The sequence below is a fragment of the Scardinius erythrophthalmus genome (genome assembly GCF_964197995.2).
Source record: "Scardinius erythrophthalmus genome assembly, chromosome: 25".
NCBI lineage: Eukaryota > Metazoa > Chordata > Actinopteri > Cypriniformes > Leuciscidae > Scardinius > Scardinius erythrophthalmus.
In genome coordinates this window covers 12,475,457-12,492,789 of record NC_138245.1, presented here as the reverse complement: position 1 = coordinate 12,492,789, position 17,333 = coordinate 12,475,457, and the positions used below count along the sequence as shown (strand labels likewise).

Below are 17,333 nucleotides of genomic sequence, written 5' to 3'. Positions count from 1 at the left end.
TGTAAACTTGAATTTTTTTCTCACAGAGTAATTCTCATTTTGGATGAACACAATACAGATTGTCACTATCCACGATACATATTGTTGCATTTTTGTATTAACACCCCTATCCCTCAGCCATCTCTTTATCAACAGTCATTCTTCAAATCTCCCTCTTGCATTAGTGGAATTGCATTAGCATGGTTTAAATCATACTTATCTGACCGTTATCAGTTTGTAGCAATAAATGAAGAGATGTCTTATCGATCACAAGTTCAGTATGGCGTACCACAAGGCTCAATACTAGGACCTTTGCTGTTCACTCTGTACATGCTACCATTAGGAGATATCATTAGGAAACATGGAATTAGCTTCCACTGTTATGCCGACGATACTCAGCTGTATATTTCTTCAAAACCTAACGAGACTTACCAATTCACTAAATTAACAGAATGCATACTGTAGCTGATATAAAAAATTGGATGACTCGTAATTTCCTACTTCTAAATTCTGAAAAAAACAGAGATTCTAATTATTGGACAAAAAACTTCCTCATGTAATAATCTAGAATACTGTCTAACACTTGATGGCTGCTCTGTTAAGTCTTCGTCGTCGGTTAGGAACCAGGAAGTATGACCATATTAGCCCAGTTCTGTCAACACTGCATTGGCTCCCTATTAAACATCGCATCCATTTTAAAATATTGCTGATCACTTACAAAGCACTAAATGGTTTAGCTCCGCAGTACTTGAGTGAGCTCTTAACGCATTATAGTCCTTCACGTCTATTGCGATCTCAAAATTCCGGCCAGTTGATAATACCTAGAATATCAAAATCGACTGCTGGCGGTAGATCCTTTTCCTATTTAGAACCAAAACTTTGGAACAATCTTCCTACCATTGTCCGGGAAGCAGACACACTCTGTCAGTTCAAAGCCAGATTAAAGACACATCTCTTTGACCTAGCATTCACATAATACATTATAGACTTCTATAATTCATTATTAGGCTCATAGATTAGGTCAGCTGGAACCGGGAACACTTCCAATAAATCCTGATGTACTCGTTACAGAAGAATGACATCTATGCTAATTTTAGTGTCTTTGTTTATCCCAAGGTTTTCCCGCAGCCTGCCGGATCCCGGCTGTATCCAGATCTGACGAAGGACCTTCTCCAGGACCCGATGACAACGCAGTGCTGAAGTGCCAACTAGTCTCTCCCTATGGAGGATCCCTTTACCACTCTACAGATAAAGCGTCGTCGGGAAACTCAATTCGCGTATCTACCCCGAACTGATAAAAAAAAAAAAAAAAATTCTGTATCAAAATTATAAGGAAACACCATTACTTTGTTTAGGCTTGGTTTGTAGGGAATTCCAAACCTGCGCGCATATATTCGAACGCACATAACTATAGAACCAATTCTTAATGCACATACAACATTTTTAACATATAGAGAATATAAGTTTAGCGTGTTGTGTGTATTTCCTAATTATAAGCTTTTGGTGAAATTGCAACAAAACTAAAAGAGTAAAAGTGCATAAAAACATAAAAACATGGCGTCGTCTCAAGAAATATCTGCGTACACACTAAACCACTGAAACCGACTCAAAACGATGTAGCCTAGTAGGCTATACATACCAGACCAGGCACTGTAATTCTGCCACATTAAAAACGGAGAAGACTTAAAGCATGCGCATAAACCTCGCGCGCTATACAACAATAATATTAGGCACAGTAGCTTCTTTTTTTTTTCTTTTCTTTTTTTATCAAGAACTTTGTTGAACAATATGAACAACCATAAATGGTCTGGTACAAAATATGAGTCACGATATTCGATAGTTAACGGATGCATAAAGCTTGCCACAAAGAACTGGCAAAAGTAATCATGTGTCAAATATAGCAAGGAGACATTTTAATTGTTTACTAATCAACTAGTGTTTTATGTGTCAGTCAAAGATGTTGACAATGCTGACTCGTCATCTTCGCAGATATTGTGAACGTGCCTATAGAGAGAAATGCACACAAGAGAGTTGTCTGTTTCTTTTCGTTTTGAATTGTTTTGTTTAAAAGTGGACATATCAAGCTTTCTAGATACATTTCTGAGTTTCGGTTCATTTGAGACGAGCTCAGTTCACGAGCAATGCAAGTTATATCGCGCCGGTGCCTCCATTTCATGATGTTTTATTAACAAAGTTCGGGAGGAGCACGTTCAAATAATCAAGCAATCAATCAATCAACTCATCAAACAATTACCATGTCTACCCTATCAGCATGAGAGGAAGCATATATATATTCACTGTCAACTCACCTAACTTCCTTGACAGTTTTCAGCATCCCTCCACCACCCCGACTCCTCACTCTTGGCTTGTTCTTTCACAGCCAGGAATACGGGGGAGTACTCTGGGTTCGGGCCAAATACCGAGCCCGGAGCCCTCTCCTCGGACAGCACGCCAAATACGCATTTATTCTATCTGACTTATTTGTAAGTGTGAACTCGTGAACTGATTAAATCGTCTTAAATGCGTCTCCGTGTGGACAGAAACCAATGTAATCTTCCTGATTTAATCACGTAAAACACAAGTCTAAACACAAGCACCACTCTTCTGAATGATGGTAACCACAAACCTCCAAGAGTTTGTAAACCAATTGTTTGTAAAACATATTTAATATTTACAAATTCAAATTAAAAAAAAAAAAAAAAAAAAAAGTTTTACAGTGTATAAATAAAACGACATGAAGAAAGTTATTTCCAAAATGTAATTAATTGCACAGTCTTTGTTTTAGCTGCTTGTTTTAGCTGCTACCAATTGCACAGAGTCAAGAAATTACAACCACCCACCCCCCAGGTCTGTTGATTCAACCCCCAATGCAAATCGATCTCCTCTCAGGGAATCAAAAGAAAACCGGTTTTTTTTTTAATCCCTTGCAGTTCCTTTGTTTAAATGCTATTTAAGCAAATATACTATACATACGCTTTAAGTTATTTCAAATTAATGTTTATAGCTTAATTTGTTGATATCGCGTAACTTAATTTGACATATGTTGATATAACCAACTGACATTGTAGATTCCATTGCATGCCAGGAAGAGGCTTATGCTTTGTTTTAAGTAATGAGCATTTACTATAATATAGCCGCACTCAAGCGCACGACCGCACGCATAAAGCTTGCCACAAAGAACCGGTAAAAGTAATGATTATGAATGCGTCTAAATGTGTCTAAATACACTGTAAATGTGAATGTGCATTACACGCTGAGTTTCGGTTCAGTTATGAGATATCGCCGGCGCCTCTAATGTCGTAATTGTCTGCTATATTTACTTCTTAAATCCAGGCAATTGGTTCACGAAACATTGATTCAAATTAAGACATAATTAATACAAAACGAAATTCGATTTAAAGAAAGGCAGCTGTTCTGTTTGAGGTCTCTGTGAAAGTTTTAAAGCAGTCTTTTAGTGCCGCTTTTAGAGCGCTCACGTCCATAACCGTAAACTGACACGTTGTTTTTTCCCCTCATAAATGCGAACACGAAAATTAAAATAAAATTAATATTATAATTTTTTTTGTTGTGTCAGACAATGATTACAAAAATTTTCTCTCATATTGCTCCTCATAACCACTGAAAACGGTCAACGGAAGTTAAAAGTGGTGGGTACAAAATGACTCATGACGAAATCTGGTGGTTACACGTACACTGTGTTTGTATCTCTTTAGAATATTGCTTTTAGAAAAACTTTTAGTTGTTTTACTTTTACTTTTAGAAAAAAACGACATACTTATGAATCAAATTATTATGAACAAGTAATGAAACTGTGTCAAAATTCGACAACACAAATAATGATCAAAAAGCGATATAACGCACATCTCAGGTTAAATTAATTATATAAAAAACAGGGAACATTTTGTAAAAGCAAAACTGAACAAAATGCATACTTAAAATAATTGTATTAGGCTATGTGTTACCGAATATTTAATACCACTTCCCCATAATGTTGTAATTATTTTTTTAAAACAACATCTGTCAAACTGTCAATCAGATACCTCTTATCTGGTCATTTTTATTTTATTTTAGAAGTCATAACTGTTGATCACCCTTTGTATGGAATTTGTGAATATGAATATTTAGAAGATTTACAAACTGTCGGCAAGACCTCAAACCAACCCCGGACATTCTGAGACTAACGTGGAAAAATCTTTATGCTTAATGCATTAAGACAGTTCAATTAAAATATTTATTAATAATGTAATGGCAAATCAGATGCGCCCAAAATATAAATGCTACGCGTTGTGCTGCAACATTACCTCACAAGAAATATCTGCACAAGAACAATCACACAAGAAATATCTGCACGAATTAAGAATCTGGGTAAGTCGCATTATTTAATTTCATTATGTTAGGATGATTTTGTGTATATATATAAAAAATACTGATGGGTTTTTACAGGCAGAGTCACGTGTATTATGCTCACACTAAATTCTCTGTTGCACTTATATGCACAATCATCCTAATAGTTGTACAAAAAAGTTATGCGCTGGCAAGAACGTCACTTTGCTGTTTTAATAAAAGCAATGTTAAATATTCTGCATGCACTCATCTCCTGGAAACCACAGCAATGACAAAGCATATAAAAATTCGTAAACGTTGTCCAATACCCCTTCTTGTCTTAATTAACCTTTTGCATTTACAAATATTTTCAAATGTCTGTATAATATGGAGCGAAATATGTGCCATAATTTAACAAACAAATCCAGCATTTTGCAAACAAACTCAATCTACTTTGCAAAGGAAAACTCGACTCGCAAACAAACTCAATCTACTTCGCAAAGGAAAACTCGACTCGCAAACAAACTCGATCCGCTTTGCAAAGGAAATCATCGCAAACAAACAGAAAGCAATGTGCAAGCACAAAGGTCACAAATGCGTGCAGGCAGATTTTCTCACAAATGCGTCCAGGCAGATTTTCTCACAAATGTGTCCAGGCATATTTTCTCACAAATGCAGTTGAGCAACTTCCTCCTCTAAAACAGTAGATGGCGCTAAACTATAGGCTAATTTAGCGCTAGTCTCCCAGGAGAAGCACTGATTTGAAACTTGCCTTTGCCTACAGCTGAGGAAAATGACCGGTGAACGGGTGTGTTTCTGTCTTATTTGATCTATAATTAACCTTTTTGAGGTTTTCTCTTGCCAAACGTTTATTTCATATCTAGACAGAAATCCACATTAGCACCATAAATTAGTGATTATGTCTACACTTGAACGAATCTATTTCTTTCATTCTCCATAAATGAATGAGAACATTTCATTTAATTGAGCGGCGGGTTTCATTTGTGTGTCCAAAATAATAATTTGGGCACTGCATAGGCTACGTCACAGGCAAGATATGAAACAATTGTATATTGTTTTGTTTTTTTGTTTTTTTTGCATTAATTATTTTATTACATTAATTGTTAAGCTGACTGAATTCCAACTAGGCTAAATAAATAAATAAGTGGGAGCCTCCTTTCAATTAAATTAAATGTTCTCATTAATTTATGGAGAACGAAAGAAATAGATTCATTCAAGTGTAGACATAATCACTAATTTAGTAATTTCGCATGAGTCCGATGCAGAAAAAAATGACAAAAAGCAACAAGATGGCAGAGCTTTCAGCTTATAGATTCCCCGATCCTAGAGAGTGAAGTGCTACTAAGTGCTAATGTGAATTTCTGTCTAGATATGCAATAAACGTTTGGCAAGAGAAAACCTCAAAAAGGTTAATTATAGATCAAATAAGACAGAAACACACCCGTTCACCGGTCATTTTCCTCAGCTGTAGGCAAAGGCAAGTTTCAAATCAGTGCTTCTCCTGGGAGACTAGCACTAAATTAGCCTATAGTTTAGCGCCATCTACTGTTTTAGAAGAGGAAGTTGCTCAACTGCATTTGTGAGAAAATCTGCCTGGACGCATTTGTGAGAAAATCTGCCTGGACACATTTGTGAGAAAATCTGCCTGCACGCATTTGTGAGAAAATCTGCCTGCACGCATTTGTGAGAAAATCTGCCTGCGCGCATTTGTGACCTTTGTGCTTGCACATTGGTTTCTTTTTGTTTGCGAGTCGAGATTTCCTTTGCAAAGCAGATCGAGTTTGTTTGCGAGTCGAGTTTTCCTTTGCGAAGTAGATTGAGTTTGTTTGCGAGTCGAGTTTTCCTTTGCGAAGTAGATTGAGTTTGTTTGCAAAATGCTGGATTTGTTTGTTAAATTATGGCACATAATTCGCTCCATAGTATAATACAGTAGCCTACTGTAAATATTTGTGTCTATTACTATTTATAATTTATATTTTATTGTGGATGTTTTCTCACAATCATGACGTAATGTGAATGTTTTATGCGCCACCTGGTGGATATTCTGTGAAGCGAAACACATTGAGGGATCTTTTAAGTAGCCCCCCCCCAAAAGCACTTGCAGAATTCTGCGAGACTCTACGAGACGAATTGCCTAATGCCGCGGGAGAAAACGCGCGTTTTTAAAGGCCAGATCTGTATGAACGCCATTAGCGTTTATCACAGGTTCGCGTTTAAAGTTTGTGTAGAGAGAATGGTGTCGTCTTAGTGGCCCCTAATTTAATAACAAATGATCGTTGCGACGGAAGCGAATCAATCAAAACTAACTTTAGCTGGAAAATAACTTTATTAAAGAACCGCTATAAAGCCAAAACAATCTTACCTTAAATTATACGTTGATCTCTGTAAAGCTGCTTTGAAACAATCTACATTGTCAAAAGCGCTATATAAATGAAGATGACTTGACTTGACTTGACTTGCTCACTCTCTCTCTCTCATCGCCCAACATGAGTGCATACACCCCCTACAGCAGTATTGGCTACAGGTTTGTTGTGGTTCTTGGTCTGATCCACTTTCAACCACTGATCCACTTTTTTTTGTTTTTCAGAAATCGCTTACTGCATCTTTAACCCATCTTTAGCTTCTTCAGTTGTGTTTGATCAGGGTTGAAGCCGAACTTTGCAGGAAGGTAGATCTTTAGGAATAGATTTGGGTACCCCTGGATTAGCGTATGTTTACATACTGTGCAAAAGTCTTAGGCTTGTTAATATGTTCAACCCAAAAAAATGGTTTTAAGCCAGTTATTTATATATTTTGCTGTGTCGGTAGGAAATATCAGTTTACATTTGCAAACATTCCTTTTGCCATTAATTTTAGTAATCCAGTGAGATTTTTATATGCACAAGGAGTCTGACAACAGCCAATATGCTCCACATGGAGATCTGATCTCACCATTATCAAATCCATCTGGGATTACATAAAGAAACTGAAAATAATTGAGACAGACTGAATCCAGAAGAACTGTGGCAACGTCTCCAAGATGCTTGAAGAAACCAAGCTGCAAAGCTACCTGAAAAACTATGTGCAAGTGTACCTGGACAAAAGCTGTTTTAAATGCAAATGGTGGTCACACCAAATATCGATGTGATTTAGTTAATAGAAGTTCATTGAAAAATAAAATCTATTTATGACATTATTTTTGAAAGCATGCACTTTACAGCATTTTTTTACACAAGTGCCTCAAACATTTCATTGGATTATTATAACTAATGGCAAAAGGAATGTTTGGAAATATAAACTGATATTTCCTACTGATGCACTACAGCAAAAATATAAATAACTGGCTTAAATACATTGTATTGGGGTGAACATGCTATATATATATATATATATACATACACACACACAATCTGCTTTTGTATAGTAAATAAGACATATGGTCTTTTATTATGCTAGGATATTTGTAACATTGGATTCAGATATACCTTGATGCATATAAAAGGTAAGACAATATAAAAAATAAGACAACACTTTTCAGAAAAATGCCAGTTTGAAATAAATAAATCACAAATTTCCTTTAGATTATAGTGCAGGGGTGCAAAACTCAATTCCTGGAGGGCCACAGCCCAGCAGCGTTTAGTTTCATCCCTGCTCCAAAACACACCTAGCTTTCACCAGCTATTATAAACCTCCTTGGCCTGATGTGCTCATGCAGTACCAGCAGAACTCAAAAGGGGGTGCACAACATCAGCAAAGATGCTCAGACTCATTGGAGGCCGAACTGTAAGTCAGGTTCACAGATTCTGGTAGCCTACACGTTTCACCCATGATCAAATAATTAATGAAACGTAATAAGATGCAGTGAATCTTTTTTTAAGCTACATAGAAGTCAAGCAGATGCTGATTTCTAATGCTTTTTTTTTTCTCAGTGAAGAAGTCACAGGGTGCACTTCATGTTTACTTCGCCAAAAATATTTCAGAGAGTAAAAATGGCCTCCGCTGTTATGAATTGCTCCTAATCCACTGGAGAGGGTCCAAAATATTATGATATTTATCTGCATCATCCGAGTCTTTAAATGTGGGTGTGTTTGAGTATGGTTCAGTAATTTGATAGCACATCTGTCGATCCACAATCTCTTCAAACCGCTGCCTTTAACTCATGCAGCGCACTTTCATGTGTGTTTAATTCGCCAATTAGTCTCAATGACTTCACATGTTTTTAAAAGCATCTTTGTGAAGGTCTCAGCTTTTAAAGGGCTAAAGTGAGATAAACCCTGGGATATTAAATTCAGCATACTGGCTGGTCATGGAATGGATCTGCAGGCTTTCCAGCACTTTTGTGCCAGCAGGCATTTAAAGTTTACAGCAGGGCTTCATATGGGACTTGATGACCTTCACAAACTGCATCAGAGGAGGCATGACTACAGCTGTAGAGACATTTCAAATTCAGCCATGTCCTGTGTCGGAGACATTTACTCTTACAAGGAGTAAGGGCTCCAACATTTCTGTGGTACATGGACCTTTGAAATGTTAAAAACTAGTGCAAGATGTTGTATTTTTTTGAGTTGAGAGTGTTGAAAGTGTGTTGAGGGGTTGTTAAAATGCATTGCCTGCAGTTAGGAATACTATAGCAGATGATTTCACATACAAAACCAGGTGGATCATTCCTACTACGCACTGCATTTTCATGTAATTATAGTAATTAATGAATTATCTTTTATTATAATTTTTTTTTTTATCTCACCCTGAAAATAATTTATTGGAAAGATATAATTAATAAAATGCCTGAGCTGGTCTAAATACAAATATTTCCAAATAAATACAAAACAAAAAGGTTAAAAAGGCACTGCATAACAATGAGCCATATTTGTAATTACAAACTTTAAAATAACAGCAAGACTAAGTGAGGAGTAACACATCACCTCAAGCAAAACTCCTGTGGTGTGTGTGAGAAAGTGTTTGTATATTTGTGTTTTCTCTCTTTCAGCTTACAAAGTGCTCAAGTAAAGCTTTTGCTGCCGTCCGGCAAAAGTACAGCTCCGTTTGAAGCTTTATTGGAAAGGTATGCTTGTTCCCTCAAGTATAGTTTTACACACATGGTGGTTGCTGGAGTGTGCGGCAGATCTTTCAGGAAAGAAAAAACAGATGTGGCCTCTTGTCTCTGTTAGCCACATCTCTCTTCAGGCCAATATACATTTCTAACTGACTGCTTTTAAGAAAGTGACCCATTACGCTGACAGATATATTTTTCAAACATTGTCCGGGCTTGTCAAAAGATTTCCAGGAGGTAGTGTAATTTGTTTGTGAACAGTTTATTAGCAGCAGCGGTAACATTTCCTCTCAGAGCATCTATTAGGGCTTTCAGAGTTTGAATATGATCGCTGATGGATCTAATGCAGCAGTGAAGGAGGCAGATAAGAGAATGTCAGAATAAAACAAAGCCAAGTGAGCAGATCCAGTCATAGGGTCAAACTCCAGTGAGTCACGCTGCCCTCTGCTGGCAAACACTTAATCTTAGGCCAAGACCCGCAGCGCAAAACCAGTAAAACTAGTGTGAATCACATTTCATGTGAAAGTGTAAACAATGTGAACTAGGCTGGATATTTATTTCCACTGTAACATGTCTTTGTTAATATATAAAAAAAAAGAAAAGAAAGATACTTCTCTTCTTATTCAGAAAGCCAGTCAGTCACATAGACACATGCTGTTTTATCAGGGAATTTGAATAATATTTTATTTTATAATAGCCAAGCATTACTTTTTCTCTGCTAGTATGCTATTTAGAATATATATATATATATATATATATATATATATATATATATATATATATATTTTTTTTTTTTTTTTTTTTTTGGCATCTGCGTGTGCTGTGTCTCCTCCTATAACATCTGTATCCTGGGTATAATGATTTCACAATCCCCTCCACAAGTCATTAAGCACTCCATGCTCCATACATATATGCAGAACACACCCTGAATCTTTAATACATGAGCACCATTAATCTCTGTACCATCTTTAAAAGCAGAATTAAACTTTCATTTGTATTTTTCTTTCCTGTGTGTCTGTTGAGCCCCCAGCCTACTCTACTTTTTAAATATTAATCAGTGCTGAATCACACATTGTAGAGCGTCTCTCTCTCTCTCTCTCTCTCTCTCTCTCTCTCTCTCTCTCTCTCTCTCTCTCTCTCTCTCTCTCTCTCTCTCTCTCTCTCTCTCTTCTCTCTCTCTCTCTCTCTCTGTTTTACACTAAACACAGCAACAAGCACCAACAAGCACTGGAAATACAGTACAAACAGTAATATTGTAAAATATCATTGCACTTTAAAATAGCTGTTTTCTGTTTTAATATAATTTAAAATGTAATTTATTTATGGGATGTCAAAGCTGAATTTGCAGCATCATTACTTCTCTCATTTGATGATTTAACATGTAACAAACTAATGATCTTATAGGATCATCATCTGTTTTTGTCCTGGACATAAAATCTAGTTTTTAGGTTTTGGTTTAGTTTTAGGCTTGAGCTGTTATCACCTACAATTTCCCTCCAATTTGTGGTATAGTTATTAGGTTTAGGGATAGGTTAAGGACTATATGGATTTGACAGGAATGCTGTTCCAAGAATATGTTCTACATTTGTGAACTACAGCTCATTTCAGGGTACTTTTCAAATATAGGCTATGCTCCATTTCTAGACAAAAGCAAGAAATCAAGAAACTTTAAAGAAGTCAAAGATTAAAATATGAAAATTCAATTAATAAATTCTAACATATGGATATTAAATAATTTAGGTAATAATAAATTAATTTTCCTGAGTGGAAATTACACTGTAAATTTCAATTTTACACAGAAAATGAATGTAAATAATGCCAAACTGTCAACTGTAAATTACTTTCAAAGGCAATATACATTTTACAAAAAAAAAAAAAAAAAAAAAAAAAAATGTTTTTTTAGAATTAATAATTAACTCAGTATATCTGTCCCAATATATAAAGTACTGGTCAAAAGTTTGGAAACATTAAGATTTTGAATACTTTTGAAATAAATCCATTAAGCTCACAAAAATTCAGTACAAACAGTAATATTGTGAAAAATTATTACACTTTAAAATAGCAGTTTTCTGTTTAATATAATTTAAAATGTAATTTATTTCTGTGATGTCAAAGCTGAATTTGCAGCATTATTATTCCAGTCTTCAATGTCACATCATCCTTCAGAAACAGTACAATTTTCTGATTTTCTGCTCAATTATTATCAATTATTATTGATGCTAATGATTAATAATGGTTCTTTTTTATGAATGTTGAAAAACACTTTTGCATGCTTAATATTTTTGTGGAAACTGTGATACATTTTAATCCAGATTCTTTGATGAATAGAAAGTTCAAAATAACAGCATTAATTTGAAATATAAATCTTTTGTAACAATATAAATGTATTTACTGTCTCTTTTGATCAATTTAATGTGTCCTTGCTGAATAAAAGTATTATTTTACTTACACCAAACCTTTGAATGGCAGTGTATGGTTGGTCATGTTTTTTTAAAAAAAATATAAAGCAGCACAACTGTTTTCAACATTGATAATAATAATGAATGCATGTTAGAATGATTTCTGAAGCTGATGAGTGGAGTTGATGCTGAAAATTAAGCTTTACCATCATAGAAATATTACTTTTAAAACATTAAAATAGTTATTTTAAATTGCAATACTATTTCACAATATTACTGTTTTACTGTATGTTTAATCAAATAAATACCGCTTTGGTGAGCAGAAGAGACTTCTTTCAGAAACATTAAAAAATCGTAAGGTTTCCAGACACTTGACTGGTACTGTATTTATCAGTACATTTTACAATTAATTTGCAAACTATGCAGTTTTTTTATTTATTTTTTTAAAAACCGCACCGTAATGCGTGTAATATTGTCCCTGAATTTGTACGGTAAAGATCTGGTAAGCACAGCTGGCATTTAGTTTTTACCGCAAATTTACTAAAATAAAAAAAAATAATAATAATAATTTATAGTGCTCATCTTACAAGCAACAACATTTAAACATGTCAAACAACCCACACAATCTTGCACTTATCATTCTTTATCTAATGCGAACTGTAATTAAGTTTAATTTCATATAATGGCCTTCTTAACGGGCAATATCTCCAAAGTTTCAGTGTGTAGGTCCAGGCGGTCCCTCTTCAAGCAGCTCCGCCCCGCAGTCGAGGAGACAGCGAAGAGACTGAGACATGTGCTGAGAGAGACAGCGCGTTGTGGAGGCAGGACCGATCGTCTTTAGGTAGGAAACAGATAAAATGTCATTTCACACTCGCGAGAGCCACTGTGTGTAAGGAGCAGCAAGTTGTTCGCGCGCAGAAGCGACATTTAAAGCGGCACACCGTCAACTTTGCGCGTGATGCGGCGCGTGTGGGTTCAGCATCGCGTCTGTGAGCGCGCCACGAGCCCGCAACCGTGATAACTTTCACATGGCAGTTCGACACTGAAGTGATGGCTACTTTTTACTCTCATTGACTGATGATAAAGAAGACCGACTCGGTCAGGTGGCTTAAGAGAGGAGTCTCACGGATCACGCGCATGTGTGGAGTATCAGCAGGATTTTAGAGCGCGCACGTTCGCCTGAATGGATGGTAACTATCTGGCCACTTTTTACGAGTCTGAAAAAAGTTATTTTAAAGCCACTGCAAGGAAGAATGGATGTGAAAAGCAAGCGGTATTGTAGTTTAACAAGCAGTGCTTCTGAGATGGAAACATCTCAAGCTATGGAGGTCGAGATGCTGGATGGATCCTCCGTGATAAGTTCTTTCACTGAGCTTTGACTTTACTTTTATTCCTTCACAGAAGAATGTGATGCTTTTGAATAAGACTCTCACACATATGATCGTTCCCTTTAAACGCATCTATTATTAACTGAGCTTGTATTTTCTCCCTGTTAATTGACATTATGGACAAGAACTCTGTTGCATATCAGATGGAGTTGACACTTTTCATGGTCGTCTTCCTGTTTTGGGTCACCGTGTGTGCGGATGACAGTAAGATCATTTCAGACCGGTATGCTGTGTACTGGAACAGCACGAATCCCAGGTAAGAAACACCTCAGTGCATCACAACTGAAAGGAGTGTGAGTCAAGTTTCAACTGCTATTGCAGAGTCATGGCTAGCAAGTTTTACTCTAGTTCTTCAAAACTATAGTCAGGCCAGAGTTGTTTGGAACTTTTCCCAGTGTATATATATATATATATACACACACACACACACACACACACACACACACACACACACACACATATATACACACACACACACACATATATATATATATATATATATATATATATATATATATATATATATATATATATATATATATATATATATATATGTATATATGTGTGTGTGTGTGTGTGTGTGTTTGTATATATATATATATGTATATGTATATGTGTGTGTGTGTGTGTGTGTGTGTATGGGAAACATATGGGTGACTCTTCAATTAGGGAAACTTTTCTGACCCTCTAGAAAAAAAGGCTTTATATAAACAACCCTTGTTCTAGTGTCCAACTTTTTATTTTGTCTGTTTACTTTTACCTAATTTGAAATATAGAAATAGTTGCGAATGCAATATTTAAAACATTTAAACATTATGTTGGGCTCATCTTCTATCTAGATATAAAAAAAAATCTTTTTTACTTGCACTTAAAGCATATTTTTATTATAATTATTTTATTATTATTTCAATTTATAATTGTATTTTATATGTCAGAGATTCTGCTGTCATTACCATCATTTTGAACATTTAGGAAAACATTTTTTTTTTCCTAAAAAAGTTTCTAACTGGTTATCATGTAAATATAAATTAATTTGTGCTTTTCAACTTTTCTCCAAAATAAAAAAAAATAAAAAAATAAATAAAAATTCATTACCGTCACAGATTATTTTACTATCCTGAAATCCACTCGAAGGTTGCTCAGGCCATATACTCCGATCTTTATTGTAGGATGTGTGATGTATATTTTAATATTGATTAAACAATTTGGAAGTTGTCGAAAAAGCCTCTAATTGAAGAATCACCATATATTATTTTATTTTTTAAATATGTTTTTCTTTGATCATTTTTGATACAAGTTAGGTGAAGTGATTTAAATCAGTCCTTAACATCAAGGGACACTCAGGGTCTTCCATTTGAGTTTTTTTATGTGCGATTTCACTCATAAAACCATCAAGATTTTATAACGCACACAAAAAGGCCTCACTTGGGCACTGTTTTAACAACTTGTGTGTTCTATTTAAAAGTACTTATAGGGCTTCTCACAAAATCAGCCTCTCTATGAGCATATTGTAACTTTATGGGCTCATTTATTGCACGCTTACTGTTTGACACTTGGTGTCTGTTATGAGTTACTGAGGGCTGTGTACAGTTACATTGTGTGCCTTTGGGGTGCGGGGTTGATAATCACCCAAAATATGTTAATACATGCATAGTCTGATTTCCTGTCAGCTTTTGAAGATACTGTTATTTTGTTTACTATTCTTTCTTCATGGATGTTTCTGAGGGGGGATCAGTACTGTTCATTTCATATCACCATATGGTTTAAATAGTCTAAGATGAAGCCCCCCTCTTGGAACACCCCAGCACCCCTCATCAGACCGCTTTCAAAGGCTGTTTCTGGCAGAGGACAGGGCTTTGTGTAACCACACAGTCAAACTTATACATTACATGCCACAGTTTTAACCAATTATAAGGCATTACTGAAAAGTCCACAGATGTTTGTTCTCATTAGTTCTGTGAAGAATTTCTAAAGTTCTTTTTTGAGTTCTAGATTTGTAGTTTTTGCTTTTTGTCTTCTGTAAGAACGTTTGTATTGAACTTTTTTTTAATGAAAAACAATAGCATGGAAGGAAGTTAACAAAGAAAAAGAGAAGAGAATTTTATTTGCGTATCTTATTTTTTTTTCCAGTTCATCTTAAAGGAAAGAATGCTGAGTTGAGTGTATAATGTATTTATTTATTTTTTAAGAAAGAGACTGCACATAGTTTAAGCCTTTAAAAAGTTAATGGCCTTTTTTTTTTTAAGTTTTCTGTCCCATATTCCATGCATCCATAGATTCAGATAATTAAAAATCTCTGATTACAGCAGAGATATATTTTAATATATATTAAAAATATATATAATATATTTTTTCTATATATTTTTCCACCTGTAAGTTGTGTGTGTTTGTGTCTGCTGTGCTATGTCAGAGCAGTGAAATTTTTGTTCAGCTAAACTGAGATGGGTCTTCCCTCTGTGTGTGTGTGTGTGAGAGAGAGAGAGCTCAGGGAAAAGGCATCTCTATTATTAGGCTGCAGAGTTTTTAACCCGTACTATTGATTTTTACCGGTCAGCCAGTAAATCAATGAGATGTATCAGTTCTTCCAGGTTTGGATGGTCAGAAACGCAGAGCAGATATGCATTGTAGCTCCATTGATTTGCATTGGTTGTTTGCAAACCTGGAAAACTGAAATTTGAGTTTGCGGGCTCATTCTGAGCGGTGGTTTTCTAGCACGTCACCATAAAAGCGAGCTGTGCCGTCTGGTGTGGTTTGAGTCAAGTCTCGACTGTTTGAGTCTGTTGTGTGGCTCAATTAGAAGTGTGAGACTGAAATGACTTGTGCTAAATGACCCCAATCAGAGCATAAATAAATACACTGAAATACATTTCTGCTCTCTATGAGGTTCAGCCCTGAGGTGTCGATTTAACCCTTGTGGCTTTACGGTGAGGTCCACGAGGAGACTGGTGACTTATAAAGAGCATTTAGGGTGAAATGTGAGTTTTTACATAGGTACCCCATCATGCAGCACTTTGGAACCGTTTCAGAATGGAGCTGTTCAGGTCCGAAGAGTAATCTTTGTGATTACATTTTTGAGTGGAGCAGCTAAATAGTTAGTGAATGCTTGTGTGAATAAAGTTTAGTTTTTAAGCTATTTAGCAGGCGCTCTTATCTGTAGAGACTTAGGAAGAAGACTTTAGTTTAATTTGTGACCTGCTGAGAACTACATGGCATGTCTTATTATTGATGTTTTGCTAAGTGTTGGAAAAATGTTTTATTTTTGTAGTTTGGCACTTTTAGTTTTTCTTTTTTTATGGCTATTATTATTATTATTATTTTTAAATAATAATTCTTTATTTTAATTAATTAATGAAAGGAAATATTTTATTGGATTGATTTTTTTTTTCCGCGTGCCAGTAAAATATGCAATGAATTGTTTCTTCATAACGAATAAAGATTTTTCTGAATTTTTTTAAGCGACTCATAAAAATCCTGTTATGAAATCCGAATTTTTTTCACTATAATCTTCACTATTAAATATCAATTCACTATAATAAGAACCCATTGTTCTGGTAGGGAAGCATTTCTTTGTATGGTTTTATTTTATTTTCTCACTCTTTGGCATAGTGTAATTGGTTCCTCAAGGTTATGAGGGATGCCTAGTGTCAGAGGACTTCTGTATGAGGGCAAGACACAGATATGACTGTCTGAATCCACATGGATTTTTATTCTCTTAGGGTCATTAACCTCTATTGTGATTGGTATGCTTGAAATTAATGACTTCAAGCTTGACCTTGGATGCTCGTGTCAAACTTCAGCTCCTGTAGGTGGCAGTGCACCACATTCTGCCCCAGTTTACGGATTTGTCCGCCATTTTGTGAACCCTCACACTTGCATCTGGATTATGGTGCAAGACGATGACAAAAAAATGGAGTATGGGGTTAATTCAGTCATACTATGAGAATTAACCAGTTTTTTTTTTTTTTTTTCATTTTATTACAAATAACAAAATTTTGAGGTTTATCACCTAGGGCATTATTTTGAAACTATTAGTATATTATTGACAGTTATAATTTAGTTGTCATTTTCATATCTATCTAGCATAGAGTGTTGAAAAAATTAATGCGCTAAATGTACTTGCATTTATTGTAGAGACAAATTATCGTTACGGTAAAGCATCTGTTATTCAGACATGCGTTCTTGAATTTGTTCAAG

General features: G+C 35.4%; 1 protein-coding gene across 2 annotated transcripts in view; it reads left to right on the top strand.

The window, feature by feature from the left end:
* The first annotated feature begins 12,506 nt into the window (after positions 1-12,506).
* efna2b (ephrin-A2b) overlaps positions 12,507-17,333 on the top strand; it is a 191,562-nt gene continuing 186,735 nt past the window's right edge. The window contains exons 1-2 of one of the 2 annotated variants that reach the window (XM_081358068.1): positions 12,507-12,941; positions 13,265-13,395. In XM_081358068.1, coding sequence (XP_081214194.1) covers positions 12,939-12,941; positions 13,265-13,395 — 134 coding nt within the window. In that variant the 5' untranslated portion in view covers positions 12,507-12,938. Of the gene's footprint in view, positions 12,942-13,143; positions 13,396-17,333 lie in introns of those variants that run through there. The other variant, XM_081358067.1, reaches the window with a different exon arrangement.